This window comes from Gouania willdenowi, chromosome 21 (genome assembly GCF_900634775.1).
Source record: "Gouania willdenowi chromosome 21, fGouWil2.1, whole genome shotgun sequence".
Lineage (NCBI taxonomy): Eukaryota > Metazoa > Chordata > Actinopteri > Blenniiformes > Gobiesocidae > Gouania > Gouania willdenowi.
The window spans coordinates 29,588,302-29,604,519 of record NC_041064.1 but is presented as its reverse complement, the minus strand read 5'-3'; the positions used below and the strand labels follow the sequence as shown (position 1 = coordinate 29,604,519).

Genomic DNA, 16,218 nt, shown 5'->3' with positions numbered 1-16,218 from the left:
GACCAAAAATATTAAACTTTTTAATATAATTTTTTGAGATGTACCTGTATATCTCTTGAATACTGTTCCATACTGGTGGCTTTAAACGTATCATCAGTGTAGCTTTTCATGAAAACAAAATCCATTTTATATATATATATACATACTGTATATGTATATATATAAATTTATGTTTCATAAAGTCCTTGGTACACTTACATGTACTGAAAGTTGAATACCAATCCTTTTTAAATATTGCAACGGAACAATAAAATGTAAAAACCTAATTTTCTAAACATATGCATACACAAAACATTCAAAATTCTAAAACTCAAAAAAATTCACATTTAGTTTTATTGAATATTCCGTTTATGACAACAGCAATTAGGTTAAAATGTCAAAAATACTTGATTTGTTGTACAAAAACTCCATGAAATACCAACCAGTGAAAAGAAAGGCATAGCAACATCAACTGTTACATTTCCAAAAAAAAGTACTCTTAGGGAAATTGACTTTCTAAGATACGTTGATGTATTTTTTACAGTAAAGGTTATTGCTGTCATTCTCTGTAAAAGTAAAAAAAAAATGAGTAAATCAGAAGAGCATGGAGAGTCTATGAGACTAGAGCTCGTCATGTTGATAAATGTTATACTCCTTCACGCTGATCTTTCCGTTTTTGTCCAGGTCGTTCTTGTTGAAAATATCAGCCATGACCTTCTCATAGTGATGGTCATTGTGTGGGTTCCCTCCTTTTTCATACTGCTGTTTCAAATACTCTTTAATCTGGAAATAAAGATAACATAACCATCAGCACAGGAAGTATCAAGAACAGATGTAAAAAAACCAATGTGCTATTAATATGGGACTCGCTTTAATTAAAGTAATGACTTATGTTATCATTAAATAAAAAAACTAAGTTTATGGTTTTTGGAAACAAAAATTAAAGAGGAAGTGACATTGTCTATCAAACAGTCCAAACAAATCTGCCTGAATCATTTTAATTGTGGTGGTGCAGGAACAACTGTCTAGATTTAAACGTATTTAGGACCAAAGAAATGGTCATTTACCTCCACCATGGTCATCCCACCACACCCTCATTCACTGTCATATACTGTAAATATTGGTTCATTCACTCTCACCGCAACTCTCTTAATAAAATAAGCAGCAAAATCATTTGTTAGGAACAGCAGTCACTCACTACCATCTACAACACCAGAGTCCTGAGGAAAGCCACCCAGATCTCCACTGACCCCTCACACACCCTGGACCCTCACTACACTGTGCTGAGGACAAAGAGGGCCAGCTCCAGCTACCTCCCCACCTCCTTCCGCCTGTTAAACAGCTGATCGCACACAAAATTTGTAACTGAGGACTATCACTTTTGGCCATTTGTTTTGAATCTATTATTATTTTGGCGGGATGTCAGAATTTTAATGTGTGAATGGATATGTGCTGTGTTTTATTGGCTCTGTGTTTTATTGTTGTTGCACTGGTGCTTTCTCTGTAAATTAAGTTCCTAATGAATGAATAATGTATATTTGATTTTGAACCAAGCAGCAACCATGTTGAAAGTCTCAGCTCAATCTGAGCCTGATTTGCAGAGATATTTGAGGAACAGACACGCACACAGATAGAGGTTCCTTGCTTAATAGATAGATAGGTAGATGGATAATTGATCTGCAAACATTAGTTTTCATGTTTAAAACCAAAAGCAGAACACTGCCAGAGTGCAATCAAAGATCATTTGTGAGTGCGTCTGAGGAGGAAATTTGTACTTGTCTGTTGTCGGTGTAAGGTTGTGGAATGCTCCAGAAAATGATTTGAAGGTTTGTACAAATAATTGTCAATTTAAAAAAAAAAAAGTATAGGGCAAAAAAAAAAACATGACAATATGTTTTAGAAAGTCGACTCAGGTGTGATTCGTAAATTTTGATTTGGAGTTAGGGTTGGTACCAACTACCAAAGTTGTTTGCCAACAACAGGAATGATCCACTTGTGGGTGTCCCTCGTTCCACCATTGGACTGTTTGTGCTCCACCTTCTAATTGCTGTACAGTGGAAACAGATGTGGTTCTGCTGCAATTATTAAACAGCTCCTGTGTGCGGCTGATACCACCTCACACTTCCACTAGAGGTGATGGGAAACTCACTCCTGAATGGATTGACTGAATGATCCCACATTATAAATGACTTAACTGTTTAAACACACTGACACAGCTAAATATTGATTAATTTATGAACACATTGTATATTACTTTATGGATATCCATTTATGAATCATGTACTATTCCACTAAAACAGAGTTGGAAAAAAATCTGCTTCGTGTGCCATCCTTTAAATAGTCCCTGTTGTCTCTTCGATTGGAAAATTCAACTTCAGGCAGCAGTTACTGGTTTTTATGACCCCTATCAATTGAAAACAAGTCAACCGTATTCATTTTGCCATCTAAATTCCTTCAGACAGGATTAGCAGATGAGGAAAAGAAGTCACCTCATCTTTTGTGAGACTTTTGTCTTTATCGAGGTCCATCTCTCCAAAGGCCTCCAGGCTGCGTGGTCCTCGGGACACGGCATAGACCTCCACCTCAAAGACCACAGTAGCATTTGGTGGTACTGGACCTTCACAGCAACAAGGAGCCTTACATTCATTAAACTGTTTACATTGCATTACTAAATTGGTTAACAAACTGATATTTGATTAAGATTAAATCGGGGCTTTAATTGGCCATGTAATGTTATTACATACATGGAATTTGTCCTCTGCATTTAACCCATCCCTGAGGAGCAGTGGTTATGGTTTTATAACTGTAACTGTCTGGAACATTGTTTACCAGTTGGTTTTATGTATATAGAGATGCACCGGAAATTCTGTATTGTCTGAGACCGAAACAACCTGCTGAAAATATTAGTTTTTTCTATATGTTACATGGCCTCTTGTCGCGTTCGGGTGCTGCGCGGTAAATGACCGATAAGGTGATGCATTTTGATTAGCGTGAGAAAGATGTACAAATGGATAGTGAGGGGATGAATCAGAGTCTGGCTTTGTGCATGCAAAGATTTGACTTGTGTCAGCCTGTAATGGGTTCAGGCTTAGAAAAAAATTGGCTTTATTCCGGTTTGGACGAGTTCGGGTTGCGTTCTGTCTGGCTTAGACCGTGTCAGGTCACACTTTTGAGGCCCAAATACAGCTCTAGTTGTGATGACGCAGCAAAACCCGAGGTTAGCGCTTGTCTGGCTACGGGCCAACGTGTCTGTGGTGTGGACGTATTTCAACATATCTGAGCACTAAAGCGTATTCTAAGCAGAGTTTGAGACGGACTGAAAACAATGAATTTGTGCAGTGGTGACCTAATGGTAAAGGAAGTTGTTACCAGAGGGCCATCAGTGTGGGACATTGAGAAAGTTCCTTAACCCTAACTGCTCCCTGGTGCTGCATTGTGGCTGCCCACTGCTCCTGGGTTAAAAGCAGAGAACTAATTTTGTATATGTACCTGTACCAATGTTACAATAAAGTCTATTCCAAAGTACACTCTCAAAGGAGATTTATGCTTGAGTCACGTTGACACCATGGCTACCCGTAGCTCTCAGTGTTGACGCCTACCCCTACGTTGTAGCCTGACACTCGCCTCAAAAAAAAAAATCTGAATCATTGAGAATATTTGCATTTCCTGAAGAAAATGCAGGTAAGGATGCAGGTGTTGGCCCACGTTGCACTGCATTAGCTTAGTATTAGCTAGCATTAGCATTAACTAATATGAGCTTTAACATTAAAAATAGCATAGTGTTAGTCTTAATCTAGCATTAGCCTAGCATTGGCATGAACCTAGCAATAGCTAAACATTAGCAATAAGGTTGAAAAAGTTGAGGGTAGTAGCTGAACAAGTTAAAGGTTGAATGGTCAAAATCAGTTGAAGAATGGCTGGGGATGAAGGGCTTCAAAGGTGAAAAGCCTGAAATTTCCAATAGAAATAAGTCGAAAAGATACAAATTATAAAAGTACAAGTACTGTATAAATCTCAGGAACCTTCTGAATTTTTTGAAGAAGACAAAATGCGTAACGTTAGTGAGGATGTATTCTCACTAATCAGGCTTTAAAGGTGCAATATCTAGAATTTAACTTTTAAATATGTCTTAAATACCTAAAATAAAAATTTGAGTGTCCTTAGTCGTCATGCCATATGTGATTTTTTTTAGACTACATAGTTATATATATATACATTAATAAATATTGCTGGCCCGGCCAACCTGTAGAACCTATTTTCCACCGGTTGGGTGAGTATAAGCCTATTTACAGCAGAGCAGTCCCTAAACTAGGCCATCTCTGGTAACAAACATCCATTAAACAGATAAATGGTGCACTACCCGTGAGGTTTACAACTAACAAACAACTGCTTAAACATCTTCACTCATGAACGCATCACCCGCATGGGCCCGCCAAAAACATTTGCGGGGCGTAGCAGAGAATATTGTCACCTGTACATTCAGTGGTCAGGACCGGATATGGCAGAAGTGTTGGTTTTACTCAGTATTGTGCCACCTGGTGGTGGCACAATACTGAGTAATACTGAGTATTGCTTGTAAATCTCACATATTACACCTTTAGAGTCTGTCATCAAAAGTTTCACCGTTTCTGCACTTCATTGTGACTGTACTTGATCTGCGTTATAAAGACTTATTACTTGGATGTGGGACTAATGACCCACGTGCATCTCTAATATATAATATATGTATTATATTATGAGGCAAACTGGTCATAAGTTGTGTATATACAAATATGCATGCAGTTCAATACACAGTCGAGATAATAAATCAGGTAAAATCACAAATCTAAAAACACAAAGATTTTACCAAGCAGTGACAAATGACAGCACAGAGCCTCATGTTAGTTCCACTGATGGGGGGGAAGTAAAGAGAGAATGTATAGAGTCCTTTACACCAGTCCATGCTTACAATACATGCAATGGAGAGAGAGGTCGCAAACGGGCGAGGGATATGATGCCCAATCAGCTAAGGTGCTGTAAGAGAAGAAAGAACCACAACAGTGAGCAATAATAACATGCTATATGAGTTACACAGTTTCAGAATGTGACCTCAGTATGGATGGATGACTAAAAAGTCATTTTATACAGAGTTAAAACATCCAGAGGCAAGAGAGCAGCCATTCAGACACTATCATTCTGTAGTTTTGGGGTCACTCTAAGCAGTGGCATCTGAGTATCTGTATGAACTATATATGAGTAGATCAAATCAATTAATAATCCATCTACATCTGTGTTCTGAATACATAAAACATATTTAATAGTGGTGTAAACTTGTGACATGACTGTAAAAGGAACCTATAATAATTCTTTATAGTGAAAGTGATGAAACTGTGGCTTTTTACCTTTGCCATTTTCCCCAAATGCAAGTTCAGGAGGAACTGTTAATTTCCTTTTCTCTCCAGCACACATGTCCAACAAGCCAATATCCAGACCCTTGATGACCTGTCCAACACCCAGCACAAACCACTGAGGGTGGCCTTCTTTGTCTGACCGACTGAAAGAGAAAAAAACACAAAATGTTGCATTAGTCACACCTCAACAACTTAAAAATAGCTCTCAACACACACTTGATGTGATTTAATGACAGTGACGATCAATGCAATGAACAAAAGGAAGCTTAACAGTTTCACACCAATAGGTTTTTTTTACTGCAGATCCAGTGATGTTGCTAGGTACGCGTCCTGCGTCCCTGACGCATAAAAATCTGAAAGGACGCAGTGAATCCACTATCCATGCGTCACAGGGAAGCACCTCATTTTTCTCATGAAAAACAACACATTGTGAACAACAACTTATGTTTAAAATCACAGTAACCATCAAAAGAAACCTAGCGATCAGCGGACCCCTTTACACATTACCTTAGCGCACACATGATCCCCTTGAGTACATGCTAGTTTAGCTGCTACAACAACAACTAGCAAGTTAACTAGCTGCTTACAATACACCACAAACATATATGCATCATTTTATTTTTCTCAACAGACTTCGCACTGTTACTTAAGTAAAATTTTTGTGCTAAAAGTTTCATAGTGATTGACTTAATTTGATTTAGTTGATGTCCAGACAAGAAGATTCTGGTCTTATTTTGGTGACAATTTATTTTTTGACTGTTTTGTTTGTGTTAAAATCAGCACTTTTATTGATAATTTATTTTTGTACAACAGACACCATTTTGTTTTTATTTTATTTTGAATTTTCGTCATTTATTTTGGTGCTCTTTTATGTTGCTACAAAAGTGCAATATAACCTGCCACTGTGGCAGTTGTTGTGCAATAAACTTTTCAGATTTGAAATTGTATTTGTTTAATATCAGATACATTTTGAACATACATGAATATATCTGCTAATTATAACCATATCATCCCACCATTAAGAGAGTTTAACACAACAATTTAAGAAATAGAAAGAAATATTTTTTTTAAATTGGGGACCCATTGAATTTCCCATGGAACCACTCAAGTCACTACCTGTGGGTCCCGGGATTCACTACATTGATAACCGATCAACATCACTGCATATCCATCCATCTATTCTGTTAATCCATCTACCTATCCTTTTCAGGGAACATGGTGCGGCAGCTTATTCTAGCCTAATAAGGATAAAAGACAAATACATTCACTTCTAAGGTCAGTTTATAGAGTCCATTGAATCCTAATTGTGCTTAAATGAAGCATTGTGAACATTCATACCCATTCCTACCTGTCCAGACCAGCCAGTACTTATTTAAAAGTAAAAACCAAAATGAAGATTTCAGTAGGAATTTGCATCGAGCCTTTGTTAAACATACCACTGGTTTGCTGTCAGCTACTTAGTGAACTTACTTATAGCTAATTAATTGTTTACTCTGAACTTTATGTTTGGTAACTTAGTTGTATTTAGAAAATTAGATTAACGTGGTAAATATTCACACATTTATCACATTTTCAGTCCTAAATTATGTTGAACCCTGGAATAAACTGGTGAACCCTGCTGGTGTAATGAGTCAACCCCAACACTTTTGGCAGCAGTTCTCAACCTTGGAGTCAGGACTCTATTTGGGCTCGCAAGACACTGGGAGGGGGTAGCCAGATGCCTTCAAGAAACTAAAAATATTTTTTTAAACCATTTTTACTCTTATTTTGCAACTACATCAAACTTGCTATATTTAAACCTATTTTCATCACGTTTTCTTGCCATATTTGTGCTTCTTTTAATGCATTTGTGCTATAATACTCCCAATTCTACCACTTCTCTATCAAATTTCAATGCCTTTTCTGCACATTTTTTCGATTTTCAAGATATTTTCAGAACTTATAAATCCTTCCACTCCTTTCCCAACTCATGCTGCATATGTTGACCCATTATTGTCACTTTTAACCTCTTTTCACCAGATCCTATGCTTATTTTGGCCAATTTAATCACATTCACGATTTGTCATACCCATTATTTGCCAGTTTAAACTAATTGGTCCTCATTTTTAAATGACAAAGCCAATATTGACACTTTAAACCCTCTAATTTGCAACTTTTGACCAATTTCTGTGGTTTTTAAAATCCGCTTTTACCACTTTTCCGCCATTTTTAACCCATTTTATTTCTGATTAAAACAAGGATTTACATCTTTAATATGACTATGTACTATGGCACAAAGAATAAACTTCCTGATGACAGTGGATTCATAGAACAATGGACCATCATTTTGCTGACTTTATAGATGGGCCCCAAAAATATCTCCCCTTTATTCCCACTTATAGATGGCCCTGTCTCCACATGACTGTTCCTCAATGTTCACGTCTGTGTTCAACCACCTTCAGGCACAGTGGGGGTCCCTAGTCTCTGGAACCTTTATTTTGGGGGTTGCAGGCGGAAAGGGTTGAGAACTACTGACTTAAGGAATTGTTTTTGTCACAGAGCTGCAGTACAACTTGTTGTTGTGTTTAAAAAACAAAACAAAAAACTTTGAGTGTAATGGAGGTTTATTCTCAGACCGGATGTGGTGATACGCCCATACACAACACTTCAAAAGCATCACATTCCATCCTTGACTTTCTTTACATTCATTCATGTTAATGAAAATCCGTATTTTTTCCTGAGCCCACCAACCTGCAGTAAAACTGGGAACCATCTTTTTGAAGGTATCCATCGTAGTGTGCATTGACCATGTCTCCTTTCTTGGTCCTCTGGGTGCATTCCTCTGGTCTGAACACGACCTCAGTCTTCACCTGTGCCTGCAGCTCTACAGCAGAGCCACACACGGTTCTCACACGGAGCAGCAGAGGCACAAAGAACCACAGTGTGCACAACATTACCCTCCACATCGTGTAGCGGTGACTTCGTGGCAACTTTGAACGTGTGACGTGTGGATGTTACGGTAGTGGGCGCTGTGCTGTAGCCCTCAGTTTGGACTGTCAGGAAACAAACACGAGGTCCCGCCTCTCTCTCACTGTGATTGGCTGAGGGAACCTGTGCTCATTGATATGCGCTGCTCATTGGTCTGCGCTGTTCTTGTCAAATCATGCAAAAGGTAAAAATATGATGTATTTCAACCCAATATGACGAGACAAAAGACCAGTAGTTCCCAATCTTTTTTGGATCGTGACCTTTTAATATCACAAATGTCTGGCGACCCCAAAGACTTGATTTTTCATTCTAGAATTCGTTTTTGATCATGTTTTTTTTAATACTGTGTTACACAGAGTAGCCAGGATTAGTGATAATATATACGTTGTCATTTTAGACAGTGGGTCAGTGGTATGCTGGGTCGTCCAGTAACCGAAGGATTGGGGGTTCGAATCCCACTCTATCCGAGTCATTGTCATCCTTCCTTGGGCAAGGCGCTTTACCCACATTGCCTTGTATAAATGGGCATGAATTGTTCATGAATGTTGGTGGTGGTCAGAGGCAAAGGTGCGAAATGGCATCCCCGCTTCTGTCAGTCGGCCCCAGGGCAGCTGTGGCTACATTGTAGCTTACCACCACCGGTATGACTGTGAGTGACTGGTGTGAATGAATAATGGTTTCTGTAACACGCCTTGAGTCTCCTCGAAAAAAGCAATTTTTATTATTATCATTATATTTTAAATTTCTATTTGAGATAGTAAAAATAAAGAATACACTTGTTTAAGGTTGTGAATTGTGTTTTAATTTTGAAAAGAATAATTTAGAAAAAAAACGAACGAGTAACTTTTATTTTATCAAGACATTTCAGGCGCCCCCATTTAAATTCTAGGCGACCATACATGGAATCACGACCCCACGGTTGAATAACACTGCAAAAGACAAACTTTACAACACAAACCCATTAGCAATGGTGGTATTGAAGGGTTCACCGCGGTCCACTGATCGAGATGGAATGTTTGCTTGAAGTTTGATAAGAAGACAGAATCCCGCAGCATCCCTGATAGCACACATACATCTCACCAACGTTGGCATGATGAATGAAGTAGCATTGGCGAGACGTATTATGGAGAGCATTTGCTCAGTGGGCAGACGTCACAGAGACATCAGCGTTTGGTCGATGGATTAAAGATGCTCAGTGCTGCCTCTCTACAGCTAATATTAACCTTTATTTAGCTCGGATCATTCAGTTAGTATAAATATCTCTATATCCATAGTCATGTATTTACTTAAATCTGATAGGAATATGGCAATATCACAACAAAAAACAATATACTACCACTAAATAGAGGGTTTTCACGGCGCGTCATCCATTGCGTCATCAACCCGGAAGTCACCATTTTGGAGAAAAAGCAGCAGGTCTACACACAGCACGCAGACAAGAAAATCCCAAATTTCGAGACGAAATGCTGAACTATTGTCGTATTATTGGCTGTAACAATCGGTCAAACAGTGAGACACATTTGGATTTTTATAGATTGCCAAAAATCATAACAAATCAGGGAGAACAATCTCACAAGTTATCAGAGGAAAGGAGGCGCGAGTGGCTAGCAAAGCTAAACCAGGATCTACGAGGCAAAAATCTGGACCACATCCAAATTTGTTCAGCCCATTTTTTGTCAGGTAAGTAAATTGTTGTTTGCAGCAGCTCTTAACTAATAATATAATTCATATCAACACCAAAACAACCCATCATAAGAATTAATTAATTAACCCAGACTATCACTCTGATGAACGCTTCCTTTCCTCTGATAACTTGTGAGATTGTTCTCCCTGATTTGTTATGATTTTTGGCAATCTATAAAAATTCAAATGTGTCTCACTGTTTGGTACAGCCAAAAACATAGCAAAAGTTCACCATTTTGTCTCAAATTCGGGATTTTCTTGTCTGCTGTTTGTAGACCTGCTGCTCTATCTCCAAAATGGCGACTTCCGGGTTGATGACGCGCTGTGAAAACCCTCTATAGCTTATTATATGTGGAAAAAATAAAGAGAGACACAGTTCATGATCATAAATGTATTTTCAGCAGCCTAGCCAAAAGAGCCCATCCATCCATCTTCTCCCGCTTAGCCGTTTCCGGGTCGCGGGGGCAGCATCCTCAATAGGGAGGCCCAGACTTCCCTCTCCCCGGCCACTTCCTCCAGCTCTTCCGGGGGGACCCCGAGACGTTCCCAGGCCAGCCGAGAGACATAGTCTCTCCAGCGTGTCCTGGGTCTTCCCCGGGGCCTCCTTCCGGAGGGACGTGCCCTGAACGCCTCCCTAGTGAGGCGTTCAGGGGGCATCCTAATTAGGTGCCCGAGCCACCTCATCTGGCTCTTCTCGATGCGGAGGAGCAGCGACTCTACTTTGAGCCCCTCCCGAATGACTGAGCTTCTCACCCTATCTCTAAGGGAGAGCCCAGCCACCCTACGGAGTAAACTCATTTCGGCCGCTTGTACCCGTGATCTTGTTCTTTCGGTCATGACCCAAAGTTCATGACCATAGGTGAGGGTTGGAACGTAGACCGACCTGTAAATAGAGAGCTTCGCTTTTTGGCTCAGCTCCCTCTTTACAATGACGGACTGGTGCAGACTCCGCATCACTGCAGACGCCGCACCAATCCGCCTGTCGATCTCTCGCTCCATCCTTCCCTCACTCGTGAACAAGACCCCGAGGTACTTAAACTCCTCCACCTGGGGCAGAACCTCATCTCCAACCCGGAGAAGGCACTCCACCTTTTTCCGGTCGAGAACCATGGACTCGGATTTGGAGGTGCTGATTCTCATTCCGGCCGCTTCACACTCGGCTGCGAACCGATCCAGTGAGAGTTGAAGGTCACGGTATGTTGGAGCCAACAGGACCACATCATCTGCAAAAAGCAGTGATGCAATACTGAGGCCCCCGAACCGGACCCCCTCAACGCCCTGACTGCACCTAGAAATTCTGTCCATAAAAGTTATGAACAGAATCGGTGACAAAGGGCAGCCCTGGCGGAGTCCAACCCTCACCGGAAACGATTTCGACTTACTGCCGGCAATGCGGACCAGACTCTGACTCCGGTCATACAGGGAACGAACAGCTCCTATCAGGAGGTTCGATACCCCATACTCCCGGAGGACCCCCCACAGGAATCCCCGAGGGACACGGTCAAATGCCTTTTCCAGGTCCACAAAACACATGTGGACTGGTTGGGCGAATTCCCATGACCCCTCAAGGACCCTGCTGGGGGTGTAGAGCTGGTCCACAGTTCCACGGCCAGGACGAAAACCACATTGCTCCTCCTGAATCCGAGGTTCAACTATCCGGCGGACCCTCCTCTCCAGTACCCCTGAATAGACCTTACCGGGGAGGCTGAGAAGTGTGATCCCTCTATAATTGGAACACACCCTCCGGTCCCCCTTCTTAAAAAGGGGGACCACCACCCCTGTCTGCCAATCCAGAGGCACTGCCCCCGATGTCCACGCGATGTTGCAGAGTCGTGTCAGCCATGACAGCCCCACAACATCCAGGGCCTTGAGGAACTCCGGGCGGATCTCATCCACCCCCGGAGCCCTGCCACCGAGGAGCTTTTTAACCACCTCGGCAACCTCAGCCCCAGAGATAGGAGAGCCCACTCTCGGGTCCCTGGGCCCTGCTTCCTGATTGGAAGGCGTGTCGGTGGGATTGAGGAGGTCTTCGAAGTATTCCCCCCACCGATCCACAACGTCTCGAGTCGAAGTCAGCAGCGCACCATCCGCACCATACATAGTGTTGACGGTGCACTGCTTCCCCCTCCAGAATCTCTTCGAAGCCGTCCGGAAGTCGTTCTCCATGGCCTCACCAAACTCCTCCCATGTCCGGGCTTTTGCCTCAGCGACCGCCGTGGCTGCACTTCGCTTGGCCCGTCGGTACCTGTCTGCTGCCTCCGGAGTCCCACAGGCCAAAAAGGCCCGGTAGGACTCCTTCTTCAGCTTGACGGCATCCCTCACCCCCGGTGTCCACCAACGGGTTCGGGTATTGCCGCCACGACAGGCACCGACTACCTTGCGACCACAGCACCGATCAGCCGCCTCAGCAACAGAGGCACGGAACATGGCCCACTCGGACTCAATGTCCCCCGCCTCCTCCGAGACATGGTTGAAGTTTTCCCGGAGGTGGGAGTTGAAGCTCCTTCTGACGGGAGACTCTGCCAGGCGTTCCCAGCAGACCCTCACTATACGTTTGGGTCTGCCAGGTCTAACCGGCATCCTCCCCCGCCATCGGAGCCAACTCACCACCAGGTGGTGATCAGTTGACAGCTCCGCCCCTCTCTTTACCCGAGTGTCCAAGACATGCGGCCGCAAGTCCGATGACACGACTACGAAGTCGATCATCGAACTGCGGCCTAGGGTGTCCTGGTGCCAAGTGCACATATGGACACCCTTATGCTTGAACATGGTGTTTGTTATGGACAATCTGTGACGAGCACAGAAGTCCAACAACAAAACACCGCTCGGGTTCTGATCAGGGGGGCCGTTCCTCCCAATCACGCCCCTCCAGGTCTCACTGTCGCTGCCAACGTGAGCGTTGAAGTCCCCCAGCAGAACGAGGGAATCCCCAGAAGGAGCACTCTCCAGTACTCCCTCTAAGGAATCCAAGAAGGGTGGATACTCCGAGCTGCTGTTTGGCCCATAGGCACAAACAACAGTCAGGATCCGTCCCCCCACCCGAAGGCGGAGGGAGGCTACCCTCTCGTCTACCGGGGTAAACTCCAACGTACAGGCACTAAGTCGGGGGGCAAGAAGTATAGCCACCCCGGCCCGGCGCCTCTCACCATTGGCGACTCCAGAGTAGAAGAGAGTCCAACCCCTATCGAGAAGGCTGGTTCCAGAGCCCTTGTTATGTGTCGAGGTGAGACCGACTATATCTAGTCCGAACTTCTCCACCTCGCACACAAGCTCAGGCTCCTTCCCCGCCAGAGAGGTGACATTCCACGTCCCTAACGCTAGTTTCTGTAGCCGGGGATCAGATCGCCAAGGCCCCCGCCCTGGACGACTGCCCGATCCACACTGCACCGGCCTTATATGATCCCTCCTGCGGGTGGTGGGCCTACGGGAGGGCGGGCCCACGTCGTCCTTTCGGGCTCTGCCCGGCCGGGGCCCGTGGGCAAAGCCCCGGCCACCAGGCGCTCGCACTCGAGCCCCAACCCCGGGCCTGGCTCCAAGGTGGGGCCCCGGTAGCGCCAATCCGGGCGACGTGAACTGCCTTTGTTTTTTATTATACATATATGGCTATTGAACCGCTCTTAGTCGGACCCGTCACCTGGGACCTGTTTGCCTTGGGAGACCCTACCAGGGGCATTAAGCCCCCGACAACATAGCTCCCAGGATCATTCGGGTACTCAAACCCCTCCACCACGTTAAGGTGGCGGTTCATGGAGGAGAGCCAAAAGAGCCCCAGCACAAAAACAGCTTCATGGAAGTCACATTTTACAGTTCTACAATTTTAAAAGTGGTATCACCGATTTGGGTGGGAAAAAAACATGCAAAGTGACGCATTAGGAGTAGAATGCCAAAGCACAATCTGAGGCCGACATCGGCGAGACGTATGCGTGCTATCTGGGAACTGGACAGGACTCAATAAGATTAAGGTTTTTGGGAAAATCTGTCATTATCCTTCAGTCATGGTAGTTGGTGTACTGCAGAATCGATTCCCACATGAGTGTGACAAAGTTCAAGGATTTTCTGCAAAACTGGAATCAAAAGGAGACACGAAGATGAAAACGTCACCGTCATAAAAACAATGTTTTACCTAAATAAAGATGTATCGTTGAACAAGATGAAAAACAGTTTTTCTGTTCCTTTTTTTCCTCATGTCTAATTCTCAACTTAAAGTACTTGGAAACATAAGATGCTACATGTCTCTCAAACAAAGGTATCAAATGATTTACTATTTGCATAAATTAGTGTTTAATGTGAGTGATCAATACAACAAAGCTGACCCCAAATTTTCTGAAGCAGTGCAGACAAAAACAGTCTTTTTGCAAAAGGGAAAATGCTAAAATAGGAAACTTTCTAAACTTTAATCCATGTGAATCACACTGCTGTGAGAGCACTTATTTAACTGTTAGCTACATTCTGCCCATCATCTGCTTCAGTGATGAGATCTGGGAAAAATGATAAACATTTAATTACTTCTAAACTTTTGTAAAAGTAACATTGTGATTGAAGCCCAAAGGCAAGCTGCATGATTGTGTAAAGTGGTGATTTTACTTTAACAAAGCTGACTGCTTTTCAATGGTTGTATGCAAAGTATGAATTTAGACTATTATAGAATAATTTTGAGTCTGCAGACAAAATTTTCACATAATGGGTGTGTTAAGAAATGCTAGTTATTAAAGCTCAGTACAATCATTAGCAGCCTGTACTGACTTTTGTGTGGCTCTGTTTGTAGCACAGTCAAGCCAGTAGGTTGAAGGTCGTAAAAAAAGACATCTTAAATAATAAAATAAAAAAATAAAATAAAAAAAGTTTGAAAAAAAAGACATCTTCACTTTTCTATGCTTTTTAATATACTTTATCAGCTTGAAAACACATGTAGAAATTAAGGAAAATGCTGCAACGCCAAACAACAGTAGGCTACTCTACTGTAATACAACACAGAAACAAAATTAAAGCTGCAAGCAGCGATGAACATGTGGAGCACATTGGTGTGTTGCATGTCAGGGTGTGGCAGAAATTTCAAAGTGCTGACTATTTTCAAGGATTATATCACAAACTTTCCTGCAATGTTCTGTACAAATATAATGTCTATGATTTTCTTTTTCTATAGGTGGCGATATGACTATGAATGACGGTTGTGTTAAACCATAACAAATAATAATAAATCTTTGGAAATGTGTGTTTGTGGTCGTGCAGTAGAAAGAAATAACAGTACTTACCCAGATTAGGGAAATCCTCAGTGTACTGAAGTAATAGTTTTTCAGTACACTGTAGAATTCTGACATCATCACTGTAGAGAGATGATGTCAGCATTTTGCAGAAGTTCTACATGATGATGTCATCAGTGCCAGCTGGGAGCAAATACAATTTTCAAGGGGGCGCCATTGAGTCATTTTGCCATTCACACGTCCAATTCCCACAAAATATCACCTATTTGGCCAGTCCTAATATGCGTTCAAATTTTCATGATTTTTTTAACATGTTTAGGCCCTCAAAAATGCGATAATTTGGCCATAAATAAAATAATAATAAAAATGAGGTGCATTACAATAGGGTCCAACGCACTGTTGTGAGCTCAAAGTGACAGAGCCAAATGTCTTTTGGAGTGTCAGAAACTTGCCAAGTTTTGACTGCTGTTGAGTTTATTGCATTAAAATCAATAGATTATCTTCTTTTCTTTTCCTTTATTTTCCGACTGCCACCGTTTCAAGTCAATGAGAAGGATGATGTTTATGGAGTTAAAATCACACCAAAACCTCATAAACACACACTACATGTTTTACTCATGGTAATGGTAATTTCTTAGAAAGTTTACTTAAGTTTAATTTTTGTGTGGATCTGCAAAGCTGAGCATTAGTGGCAAATGTCATGTAAGATCTGCCAAAAGTCACATGACATTGATAGTAAAAAATGATACATTTACAGAAAACTATGACTTTTAGCACAATCTTCCCGCTATCACATGACTTCATTCCCAAAGCCATAACAGTTGAGGACCACCGCTGGAAGTGCTACAAAAATGTCATTTGTTTAAAATACGCTATTGGTATTTTTGTAATTTTATTTCAGGTTTTCAACCCTAATAATGGCACCTTGCTCCCACACCAAAGTAGACATTTGACAAAGAAATCAGCAAAATACAAATTCACATTGAAATAAAGAGCTC

General features: G+C 42.1%; 1 protein-coding gene across 1 annotated transcript; it reads right to left on the bottom strand.

Moving 5' to 3' along the window:
* Window positions 1-315: 315 nt before the first annotated feature.
* On the bottom strand, window positions 316-9,428 carry fkbp7 (FKBP prolyl isomerase 7). The gene is made up of 6 exons (XM_028437077.1): window positions 9,410-9,428; window positions 8,306-8,464; window positions 8,100-8,232; window positions 5,361-5,512; window positions 2,469-2,596; window positions 316-762 (listed from the first exon to the last, which is right to left on the bottom strand). The coding sequence occupies exons 1-6, from the start codon at window positions 9,426-9,428 to the stop codon at window positions 601-603; spliced, it is 753 nt and encodes a 250-aa protein (XP_028292878.1). The 3' UTR covers window positions 316-600.
* Between the last annotated feature and the right edge of the window lie 6,790 nt (window positions 9,429-16,218).